This window comes from Echiichthys vipera (assembly GCF_963691815.1).
Source record: "Echiichthys vipera genome assembly, chromosome: 1".
NCBI classification, from domain to species: Eukaryota; Metazoa; Chordata; class Actinopteri; order Perciformes; family Trachinidae; genus Echiichthys; species Echiichthys vipera.
This window is the reverse complement of record NC_139826.1, coordinates 26,271,437-26,283,773: the sequence shown is the minus strand read 5'-3', so window position 1 is coordinate 26,283,773 and position 12,337 is coordinate 26,271,437. Positions and strand designations below refer to the sequence as shown.

Genomic DNA, 12,337 nt, shown 5'->3' with positions numbered 1-12,337 from the left:
GTTGCAGCTGCTTAGCGGAGGAAAATGCTCTGACCTGACCATGGATCATAATATCACATTTGATGGTCACAGTCAGATGGTAAACAAACACTTGCCAATGCTGATGTATCTTCATAGTCTCTCAGGAGATTCTGTGGTGATCTTAAAATCAAATCATTAAATCAAAATGTCTAAGAACTTTTTAACCTAAATCGCTCGACTGACAGTCCCTGTAACAAACAGCTCCTTCACAAAGTAAATGTCTTGTTTCTTTCCTGTGGCATGTGTCTTCTTAGGGGCTTTGAGTGAACCAAAACGTATCTGCAGTGCTAACTTAACAGACCTGTGATCATTTTGTTTTTGTAATAACTTTGCAATTGTTGTTGCTCCCTCAAACGGTGACCACTTTTACATCACATAGGATATAGACCTTCAGTATGTGATTCATTTCAGGTGTCTGTGGAGGGACAGGTGTGTGTGTGTGTGTGTGGCTACTGTGTAAAACTAAAAACCTATGAATGCTAGTGCTCAAGTTTTCATTTCCCACTGATTCCTTTTGCAGATATGAGCCACATACAATATCCAACTATCACTTGCAGCAACCAGCAGAATTCTAGTTTCAGTACATATTGCAGAAGATTGTCAGGTAAGTCTGTATAGCAATGCAACTCTAGATTCACACAGACATACATGGTGGTGGTAAACTTCCATAGTAGTCAGCTGCCCTGGGCCAGACTGACGGAAGTGCGGCTGCAAATCAACGCCTACGGCCCCTCCGACCATCCCCATAAACATACAGCAGTCATACACATTCACACATTGAGCGAGCATCTTTATACCCAATTTCAACTGCTGCCCTCTGGGAGATGCTGGGGGTTGCCATTAGCAAACAATATACAGTATACTGTATGGTTACACATCTATTCCCACTGTAATCAGTACCTTATACTCACTGCAATTAACCTGCAGTTGTGGTTTCACTTAATCATTTTCCTGATTGCACCACACTTTGCATATATTGATCATTGATAGTTCAGAATTGCCAAGTATTTTAGCTTCAAAGCATTTACACATTTTTCTGTTCTGATTTACAAGTACACTATTGTGTATAATTACACTGTCTCTGACACTGTTACCGCATATTCCCTAAAAGTATCCAGGCACCAGGGATTTTGGAGCACTGAGCACCTTGCGTTAGCACTGAGAGAAGATGTGATGCTGTTGAGGAGTATTCTGCCTCTCACCTCTGTCCATCCATTGAGGGGGTGCAGGTGTACTCTGGGGGGTAGTATGGCGGTGGGGGAATGGGAGGAATAAACTCATCAAAGTCCAGTGTTTGGTGGAGGATGGTTCCATGGGGGGTCATACAGTCAGCATTTAAAGCTCGCGCTCTGTGCGGCATGAACTGAAACAGCATAAAAACAGGCTTTTATTACACACAGACCTGAGTTCTTAGTTGTTAATTCATTATTTTAAACCATATTTTATATTTTATCCTCCGGGGAGGCATGACTGAGCATATGGGTCTTTTCACAGCACTGCACTGCTGTTATGACAAGTGGTTATTCACACTTTACCGCAGCAACTGAGTCAAGTGCCTTGCTCAGGGACACCTCGACAGCAGCTCTGAAAGCGCTGCTCATACTATTTTCTCACTTGGACGTTTCTAAGTGGGACAACTTTCCAGTCACAGCCAGCCTGCTTTCCTAATCTCCAGGCTGCCACTTCTGCTATTGACTTGGCTAAATTTACCGAGCTACGTAATAAAAAGGTTAACACCTCTTGGTGATAAATGGGAAAACGAGGCCACTTTTGGAAAGTCTGCGAGACAGTTGGAGATACGTCACTTTTGTCCTATTTTCACCTTCTATTAAATTTTTCTTATATATATTTTACCTTGCCTTGTGTTTCTTTTGTATCCTTTCTTAATGTCTCTGTCTTATGTAATACATTTTGAATTGCCTTGATGTTGAAAGGTGCTATACAAATAAACTTGCCTTGCCTTTTCTTTCTTTGAATCAATAGTAATATGCCACCACGTTCAACCACTTCAATTTATAGAAGTGTTCCTGCTAGTGTGCATGTCTCTTAAATTCTACTTTCCATAAAAAAAATTTACATGGCGGACATATCTGTGTCTTTAGCAGCTAAATGCTCCACTATGTTCACCAGCTGGACGCATAATTTGCCTGTCTGCTGTTTGGTGCTTTGCAGGTACTCTTACAAAAGGTTTATCAGATATTTTTCTGATGAGAGTGATCCCTTTCACATGTCGTTTCACCAAATGTTAATATAAAAATATTGATTAAAGCAGGTCCGATTTACAAATGGATGTTTCTTGACTTGTGACCCACATGGTGATGAAACTAATGCACCGTCTGTACTTTGAGTTAAACATAATTTATTAAACTATGTACTAGCTACTATAATTTCTGATATTACTGCTGATTTTACGGAATCCGGTTAAGCTTCACTTTCAGCCCAAAGCGCCAGCATGGTCCATAAAATTTGTAAAAGGTTCTTTAATCAAATATGTGGTATTGAGTTGGCAGTGTTGCTCTACCTTTCCAATTCCTGGTGTGTTTAGAGGCATGAAATAATATTTTTGGTGTGAAACACAAGGGGTAATTTCCCTCATGACTGAAAGCATTTAACTGTTGGTAATAGTGTCATTGTTCCACATAAAATGACAAAAGACGGTCACACTGAGGACGGTGTACCGTTGTGGAATAACCCAGTGAGATGTCAAGCTGTTTTCTTCAACATGAACATATTTTCGAGATGCAGGAGGACACTGAGAGAGGTCCAGTGGCAAGTGACCTTCACAGTGTGTGTTTATATCCACTTGTATTTACCAAGCAGGATGATTCAACCAAAAAATCAAACATTACTCTCCTCTATCTTATAACGGATAAATATTTGGCACATCATTCCTGTGCAGTGTGTGTTTATCTGACCTGATGATAGTGATCTTTTTTCTTTTTTAAACAGCAGGGTGGTCACTGAAAAGAAAATAAAGTCTGCTATTGTTATTGTCTGCGCTTCCATCACACTCACCATCTGCAGCACATCAGTCGAGACCATCTGCATACAGCACATGGCAGTCGCTAGAGCACACACAATGGTGGAGATGACGTTAAGGGCACATACGCTGAACAGCAGCTCCTAAAGGAGAAGGGTGGTGGGGGGCAAGGGTTGAGGGGGGGAGAGGAGGAGACTGTTAGAGGAACAAAAGGAGGAGGAAGAGTGTGAAAAATAAGATAAATGACAAGGGTGCAGAAGAGAAGGCGAGGAGAGCAAGAGATGACAGTTAACAGACGTTATAAACGTGAAAAACGTGAAATAGGAGAATTAAAATGAGGTGAAAGTGGATCAAAAGCAGAAGTCACAGAAAGGACTGAAGGTGACATAAACAGAGTTGACGTCAGTAAGGTAGCCAAGTTTAGAAAAGCACAGCAAGGCGGCACTGCAGTGAGTCGGCAAACATCTGGTTCAGTAAGACAACCACACAGCACCAAGAAGAGTCTAATATGGAGTATATATAATATAAAAACGGTTAAAGACTGATAATAAGAATGAGCATGTCTGCGTACATAGAGGCCTTGCAAACAAATTCAATAACAGGAAAAACAATCTCATAAACATCCGTGGCAAAGAATGAGCACATACACATTCACACTCTGGTAATGCAGTGAACAACAAGGGAACAAATGGTATTGAATCTGTCAGCAGAAATAAATGTGCATGCTGGTGAAATACTAGCCCAGCACGCTGAATCAAAGAAAGGACTTCTGACTGCAGTCCCATTAGGCTTCTGTTTGTGCTATTCTTCTAAAAGGTAGGAAAGAATCATATTCAAGTGGCTTCATTTTTAAACCATATTGAGACTTGTACATCCTAACAAATGGACCTATAATAACTGTACTGTATGAATTAATTTCCTGGAGAAGAGAACAGGAACAGTAATACCACCTGCTGGGTAATTGGCTCTGGGAATAACAACTGTCTAGCACACAGAGCATGTTGAGAGGTGGGATGAGAAAAATGAGAAAAACTAAATATCATTTATGTATGCTGATGAGCTGGTAAGTCTTAGTCCATATAGTACTAAAGGTACACTGCACTCACAGTACAGCAAAGTTTATGATATTAAATTACATGATAATCAGGAGTAGAAGGCAAAGGAAATCATTTTTAACGTGTTTTACTTCTATGATATTCCTCTCCTGATATGCAAGGAAATCACTGATGATTTAAAAGATGACATAGATTATTGACATGCTGTATATGCTCAGAACAACATGTTGCTTCCATAGACTGTATAAAAACGGACTAAGCCTCTTCGTCGCAGTCCGTTCTCTCAACTCGATCCAATCGCACTAACCCACGGGAGTCGCCATCTTGTCAGACTTTCACTCCGCCTCATTTCCTCTTACCAAAAAAGGGCATTGATGTGACGTTGGGGGGAGGGAGTTACGTCCATCTGGCTGACGTATACCTCTGAGGCCACACCCTTAATTATTCATAAACTTTAACCTATGATAAAATAAAAACTAGCCCGGTACAACAAAAATATCATCCCCCTCAGTGTTGTCATGGAGATATGACCTAAACATACATAAAATGTTTTTTTGTACCAGGTCTTAAATAGGTTTAATTATGCTGTGAAAAACGGCCTTTTTAACATTGGGGTCAATGAGAAATTGCTCTTTTATGAAACCTGCCCCTAGCAGCCACTCGATAAACTGCAATTTTTTGCACTTCCTTATTGGATCAACCAGTAAGTCGCTGTGGTGGGGCTTCAAGTTCAATATGTGTTCTGTCAACATGTTCATTATTGAGAGCTTTCTGCACACCTGCACATGTATGCAGCTCATCTTTGGAGTAGCTACAGGTAAAGTAGTATGCAGGGGCTCATAGTGGCTTACAATGATGCAATGAGGTTGCTGCCTCAGTTTTCCAGGTGGCAAAGTGCCAGTCAACTGTTTGTGTCCTCAGGTGTTCCTGCACGGGAAGCACTTCTAAGACATTTGATGTATAATTTTAAGTGTCTTGGATGAGTCAGAAAACAGCATCATAGAGGCTTTATCCAGCCGAAGAAAGAACTGCTGTTCTTTTGTTGTTGTTGTGGTTTTATCTTATATCTCTTTATTATTATCCCTTTCTTTTATGCTATGGTCTAAAAATAGAGTTTGAATTTAATGAAATATGTGTATATTATAGGACTAAATGTTCTGCAGTCCTCTGGGTTGTTTGAATACGATTGCAAACTACATGCTTCTCTGTAAAGTTCACAGGGTTCATCTGTCACAATAAACTCACTAACACAATGACTATAACACTATTATCAGGAGTATTATTATTCAACAGTGTAAGATGAGAGGAAGAGGAAGACAAGGCAGAAAAAGGTCTAAATGTGTGGCAGAGATTCGACGTTGAGATGTTTTAGATGTGTTAGTGGAAGTGAATCAAATTATCCAGCTCATACATCTGCAACCACATAGTTACTGTACACAGGTGCACAAAAACAAAACAACAAATATCAGCATTCACAGGTAGCCTACATTAAATATGACCAACAAAAACAGCCAATATTGATCACAGCTGCCCCAAAATATATATGAATGTAATAATATTAATCCTCAACGACAAGGACAGGTGAAACTTTCCACACTAAACCTCACCACACCATTTTATTTGGACACACGCTTATGAATTAGGCTCCTCAGTTACCACAGAAAGTGTTTTCAAGCTTGCCACACAGATTATTCACCAGATTTGGGAGGCACATAATTATCAGTGGCTACAAAACCCTCAGTTGTATTAGGCTGCTGATAATCTGCAGAAAGGACAGTCATCTCCCCCACTGAGATCTACCAGGTTTACTGTCTGGGTGCAGGTACCCTGACTAATGGATGAAGCGGGGACTGACCAGATCCCATTACTCACTTCCATTCCCTTTGAAGTTTGCAATATAAAATGGATCAGCTGCCAGCCCGGCAACTGTTTTTCAAAACATGTTTGATATCCAGTAACTAGCTGCCAAAGATCAAGTCTGTGTGAGCTGGAAGTTAAAGCAGAGATGTTTCCAGTTGGAAACAGAAGTTTTACAATACATGTTTGCCTTGGAAGCTCAGCATTTTGGAAGATGATTTGTATTGGAGGACAGTCTAGAGAATCTGAGCACAAATATGTTTGACATGTTAAATGGGCGTTCATCACAGTCATTACACAGAACTTGTTAAAGCAGGTTGTAACTGATTTTAGCTTAGAGAGAATTACAGTAGTTCACCGTAATTAGTAAAGAACTTTTCAAGGTCTGTGTAAAACAAAGCTAAGTGATGGAAGAAAAAATAAATCACATTCACATAATCGCTAACCTCTTTCCAAAGTATTGGTCATGGTCATGGTATTTGATACTTTTGAGTATGTGTCTCAGATTGACAGAAACATACATATTAAATGATGTAGGCTAGTTTGTGTTGTATTGTTTTTGCCTGAACTGCCTAAATGCTGAACACATATTGGAGAAGATTTATGCCACTTAATTTCTTTCTTTGATTTTGATTGTTTGTTTTGCATGTAAAATGTAGATTTAAATGAATTTCAGCACATTGTGAAAATTAATTTGTGGAAACTTCAAACCCACTTAAGAAAGGTAATCCATCACAGTAAACATAATGGCCCTCATTTATCAAATGAACGTACGGCAGAAAAACGTGCGTACGACCATTTCCTGGCAAACTTCGGCATTTATCAATTTGGACGTGAGCGGGAGCTACGATCAAGATCAAGAGATCGTGTACGCGCACTCCGGTCACAGTGGAGCACTGCTTCGGGTTGACTGCCTCCGTTATTCTTTTCCATACAGCGTTTTGATGGGCCCCTTTTATTCCACTCTTAAGACTAACAAAAAGCACATCTTTATTTTGCTCCATCTCGGATGTCAGGATGCTGATCCGTGTGTCGGAAAAGTTTCTTTTCGTACCAGTGTTTCTCCTCTGCATGTTTGACCTCAGTGGGCGAAGATTTAAGGGCGTAACATGTTAATGACAATCGAATTCAGCCGCCACATTTATCAAGGCCCGTTCATTCGTACGCTGAGATTGGTCCGATACGAATATTTAATAAATCACACATGGTTCCTGCCATATGACCAATTCTGCGCTCAGATCTGCGCCTGTTTTCACGCAAGATTGATAAATGAGGCCCAATGTGTGTTACTGTAGTGCAATAGAATTGCATTACCAGACATTCGTTACATAACTTTGATCACAGTAAAAGAGTCATGGTGTTCTGTAAATCTGTAATGAATTACAGATTAACTTACTTACTTATTTTACTTTACTTATTATTAAGTCTCGGGCCTCTAAGACCATTTTTAGAGCACAGAAAAGTAAAACTTCCAAGTTGTGCTTGTCAACATTTATGTCAAACACAATGTGATTTGTAGGAGCTAAAACATGAAAAATGCTGGTATGTCATTTGATCCAACAATGACCTGTTTTCAAGACAAGGCTACCACAGAGGTTACTTCTGTTGCAGCTCTGAAATGGTGGATGAATTCAAAAACATTGCAACCTCCACGAAATGACTCGTTTCACTATCTGAGCTTTTATATAACTGTATGTACGCTTGCTGTTAACTGTGGACTCAACCATCTGTTACGTAGCCTTAAGCTAGCTACCTAGCTAACATTAATGTTGTCACAGAAACAAAACCCACAGGCAGCAATTCCAAGAGCTGCGAGGAAGCGCTCCCCAGTGCCTTTCTGCTAGAGAAAAAGGCTGTGGATACATACCCTTGTAATGACAGATGGTAAGGTACTCTGAGCCTTACAGGGGGCTTAACTGGGTTTTCACACCACTGATACTCAAGTGTTGTCTCTTGAACTGTGAGAGAAAACTACACACATGCCTCCACTAGCTGATTCCTATAAAGGTCAAAGTGCAGCCCGTGGGTCAATGGTGGCCTTCAGAAAAATTTTGTGCGGCCCCTCGAACGTGACATAAAATGCATGAATTATATTTTAAGAATCCGCGTTAGTTGTATTCCTTCACTTCCACAATAATGTACATTTATTATCCTACTGGTGCCCCCTTAACGAGTGACTCTCAGGTTAGAAATGGCAACTTGTAGAAAGCTACTGGTTGCATGGCAACTAGTGGCACCTCGCGAGTGTCGCAGAAATTAGGGTCTGTCTACAATTATAGTGCTAAATTCAAATTCAAAACTCATGTGGAATTAATGTGGAAGTGAGAGGGGAAAGCCACCAAAGAAAATAGCACTGTATAGTTGAGGAGAAAAGGAACTCTTACTTCATCTGACCTCGGGGGACAAATGAACTGATTTGTCTTAATCAGCAATCAGGGGAATTCAGTGCTAAAGGAATTTAAGTGACAGATCCCAAATCCTGCTGTTAATGGGTGAAGAGCACAGACATAAGGTTGAATAGTTTCAACAAGACTTATCTGCCCAACAGTCAGTCTTCACAATGCTTGAAAAGATGTGAAAAGTAGTGAAACTGTAACACAGGCATGTTATGTGGTATCTCACAAAATTAAGTGTAGTAAGGATGGAGAGTTTCTGCAGAAGTGCTTGATGAAATTGACTGACACACTTGAACCTGTGCGCCCCCTAAATCATATGATTGCTGATATGATAGCTCACTAAATTGGCACTCAGTCAACACAACTTTAAGCAACCCTGCTCTCACAGTAGAAAAAGGATAGCACCCTGCTTTTCTCCAGCCAACATGGAGTTTCTGTTGATAGTCTCTGCTGACATCAGCTAACTTTAGCATCCCCAAGCAGCACTTTACAGCATCTGGCAGAAATCACAACAGTTCTCTCAGAAAGCCCTGCAGCAGTTTCAGGGAGGTCAGCCCAGATTGTTGGCAAAGCCCTTCAGATATTTTCTAACCTCCAATGACAGGAAGCAGCAGATGTTGTAGCTCATTGATGCCACTTTTCATAAAGTACTAAATACTCCATAGTAAAAGGAAAAGCTAATCTCATAGTCTTGACCCTCCACAGCCCTCCAGAGCTTAAATGGTCATATCACAGAACATGCAAAACTTCTTTTGACAGCCTGGAGCTGGAGATTCTGCTCTGCTGTCCTGTCAGTGACATCTTAATCCAAAGAAATCACAATGTTTCTATATTCAAAGCTAAAACTCCCTCATAAGTTGAGACCCATCTTTTTTGACTCAGGTACACAGCTTCTTACAGGGCCCTGACAAACCATCCAAACTCAAAACTAGTGCCAACAGAGACAAGCTGATGAGCCCCAATTTTTCTTCTATTTTTGTGTTTTCTGTCTGTAACGGTGGGTTTGTAAACTGCTGTCTGTCTTGGCCAGCTCTACCTTGAAAAAAATAAATAATATTCTGGTTAAATTAAGGATAAATTAATGAATGCAATATTTAGTCAAAGCTTTGAATATGCTGCAAATCCTACAGCTGATCACCAGCTGGCTGTTGATGTGCATGTGTGTTCTCTACTTGGATAAGATGCCACAAACAAAGATGGAAATTGGAAATGCAAGGTCCAGGATTGTATCATACAAAAAGGTCACTAGTCTGTTTTAAACCTGACAGACAAGATATCAGCAAGACGAGATGTCTGAACTAATGTCTCGACATTTGCTCACAATACCAATTGGCCTCACTTTGCTTTGATGGATGTTGACATTGTTGTGGTTTTACTTGAGGAAGATGACAAAGCAGAGGAGGAAACTGAACTCAAAGCTGAACAAGTAGTATCAGAGATTCAACAAAATCAATCGCTGATGTGGGACAAGCAGAGCATACAGTGCCAATAATATCACAAAAACAACAGGCACATGTTAAAAGGTTTGTCCAGGGTGTATTCCTGCAGGAAAAGAATGGTGGTTTATTACAGCAAATCTATACCCTGGAAACCCAGATGCACACTTCAGTTTGCTCTGCAGCTTCCTCTGGGCACGCAATGTCGGGGCTCATTAACTATGTCAGAAAATCCCAACTTACCAATCAAATTGTACTATCCGGGCGTAACAGATGACGGCAGACTTCAGCTAGATACGTCACCTTGTTCATCGCTCTTAATGTATGCGTTGGCGCTGCCCCTTGAGTTGGGAAGGTCTATTGCTTGTTGCCAACCTCTATGTCTGGATAGATGTTGGTCTGGATTGCCAGGCTGGTAAACATAATTTTCCAAAGTCAAACTACATCTAGTAAGATAATAAATATGCATGACGGCTTCATCTGAGCAAATTTTTGTTATGGTAATACATCTGCCGTGCAGATGTGAGCCGGGGCATTTCTGTGATTTCCCTTGTGACCACAATGTACATAATGACATAAGAAACCCTGCCAGGCAAAGAAATGTAAGAACAGCTCTAAAGAAAGTGTTTAACATGCCTGCTCATCGGATATTTAACCTCTATGAGATACTTGGCCTCAAGACAAACAGGTTAGTGAGTTATACGGCAAGGTTACACATCCCCCATTACAGGAAATCACAAATTATCTCAATACTCCCTCCCACTGATGATTAACAGCCCCAGGCAGAGTAATGAAAGTGGGATGGAAAAGAAATTTGCAAAAGGTGAATAGCACATATTAGCAGCAGAGTGGATAGTGCTGAATGCTTTTTAAGCAAAACTTTAAACGAGAGAAAAACTACTCCTGAGAAATGAGAAAGAAGAACAAAGTCCAGGTGGTTTAATACTCGGTCTAACTGCTATGATAATTCAGTATGCAATATAATTTAGTGACGGAGGAACTATATGGCAGCTGCATCGTGAGTTCATTAGGAGCAGCGACAGCCTAACAGCCATCTGAAATGGCCGAGGACTCTGGGGAATCGGGCATGACGGATTCCTGTTACACATAACTCAATACATCTGACTACTTTGGCACTTAATAAAGGTTTACGGCACCAATTCCCATATCCCTTTTAATGAGCTATGATCGAAATGACAAATGGTGCTTGATCTCTCCTCTTTTCATAAGCATGCTTCATCCTACGAAGTCTTTTATTTGGTTATCAATGTTTTATAATCAATCAGGGTCATAAAATGAATGGATATGATTGTCATTATCCAATAAAGGCACAGGAGAACAGACTGTATATCATTCCTGCGGACTCTCTGAGTCCAGATAATCTACCGAGATCATGCACTCGCAAACTACAGCCAACCCAGGCTGGATACACACTGCATACAAAGAGCTCTGCCTCTTGGGGAAAGACAAATGCTGTTCTCCACTTCCTTTCCAATTGATCTGAGATTGAGCACTCTTGGTGTTTTTTTTAAAAAATATGTCAGTGGTCTGTTTTCATATGGGATGTGTCACAGCGAGAAAGCAAACTTTGAGACATCAGTTTAGAAATTAACAATTTAAGACAATTATTTTCAAATGACTATTGACTGTGGGACTGAAGTTAATGGAATGAAGTTATTCTGATTTCAGAAATAATAAGACTTGAGTGATGGTGTCTGCAGCAATGTTAGCGGCTCTGTGAGGCTGTATTTGTGCTATCTGTGCTTTGAGAAAATTGCTAACATGCTCACGACTATTCTAACATACAGGTGTTTAGTAGGTATTATGTTAACCTTGTTAATCATTTATTGTGTTGTATAACATTTGCTAATTAGCACTTAACCTTTACTGACATTCGTTGACATCTCTTTATATATATTACTTCTTATGACACGTATAGTTTACATTTACTACATTCCTGTTGACATTCAGTTTATTTATTTTGCAATTATGGTATTTTATTTTATTTATGTTATATTTAATGTTGATCAAAGAGCTTTTTCTTTGCATTTAGGCCCTTTGTCCACACGCAAGATTTGCAGGAACTCAGTTTTCAGTGTTATCATGTAGAAAGGGAAAACAGAGTTTTGGACTTTGTAACGTCAGAGTGTGCTTCGTTAACGTCACAAATTAGGCAACTTTTCTTTGCAATGATAGACTTGGCTAAAAAAGTGCTGGTTCTAACCTTGCAAACATGAATTTTTACTTTTTAGACATTAATGCACAGCTACTTCCACATTTAAATGCTCCCCTGCAGACAGGTAGCCTTCCAGTAACGGCTTTTTTTTTGGTTTCTGAAAATTTCTGAAAAATCTTCTTCATCTTGTGTGATTGCCAAACTTGGCTTTAGGGTTAGGATGTTTGTATCACGGCCTGTTGGTTTGGTATGCTCTTGACAGTGTTTCAGTGTGTTTTTAGAAAGAAGGATGGAAAATCCCTGTTTCCAGGTATTTAAATGATATCGACCTTAATATGTGAAATCCTTCCTTAGGGGACTGTGAATGTCAGAATCTATCTACCCAGTAGATTGTCTGACACACCAGATGTAGACTG

General features: G+C 40.0%; 1 protein-coding gene across 1 annotated transcript in view; it reads right to left on the bottom strand.

Annotated features, from left to right (window-relative positions):
* The window catches only part of fam189a1 (family with sequence similarity 189 member A1), a gene marked incomplete at both ends in the record, with an annotated part of 105,138 nt that overhangs the window by 6,022 nt on the left and 86,779 nt on the right, over nt 1–12,337 (bottom strand). The window contains 2 exons of the mRNA XM_083917686.1: nt 1,224–1,384; nt 3,037–3,144. Coding sequence (XP_083773812.1) covers nt 1,224–1,384; nt 3,037–3,144 — 269 coding nt within the window. The remainder of the gene's footprint in view (nt 1–1,223; nt 1,385–3,036; nt 3,145–12,337) is intronic.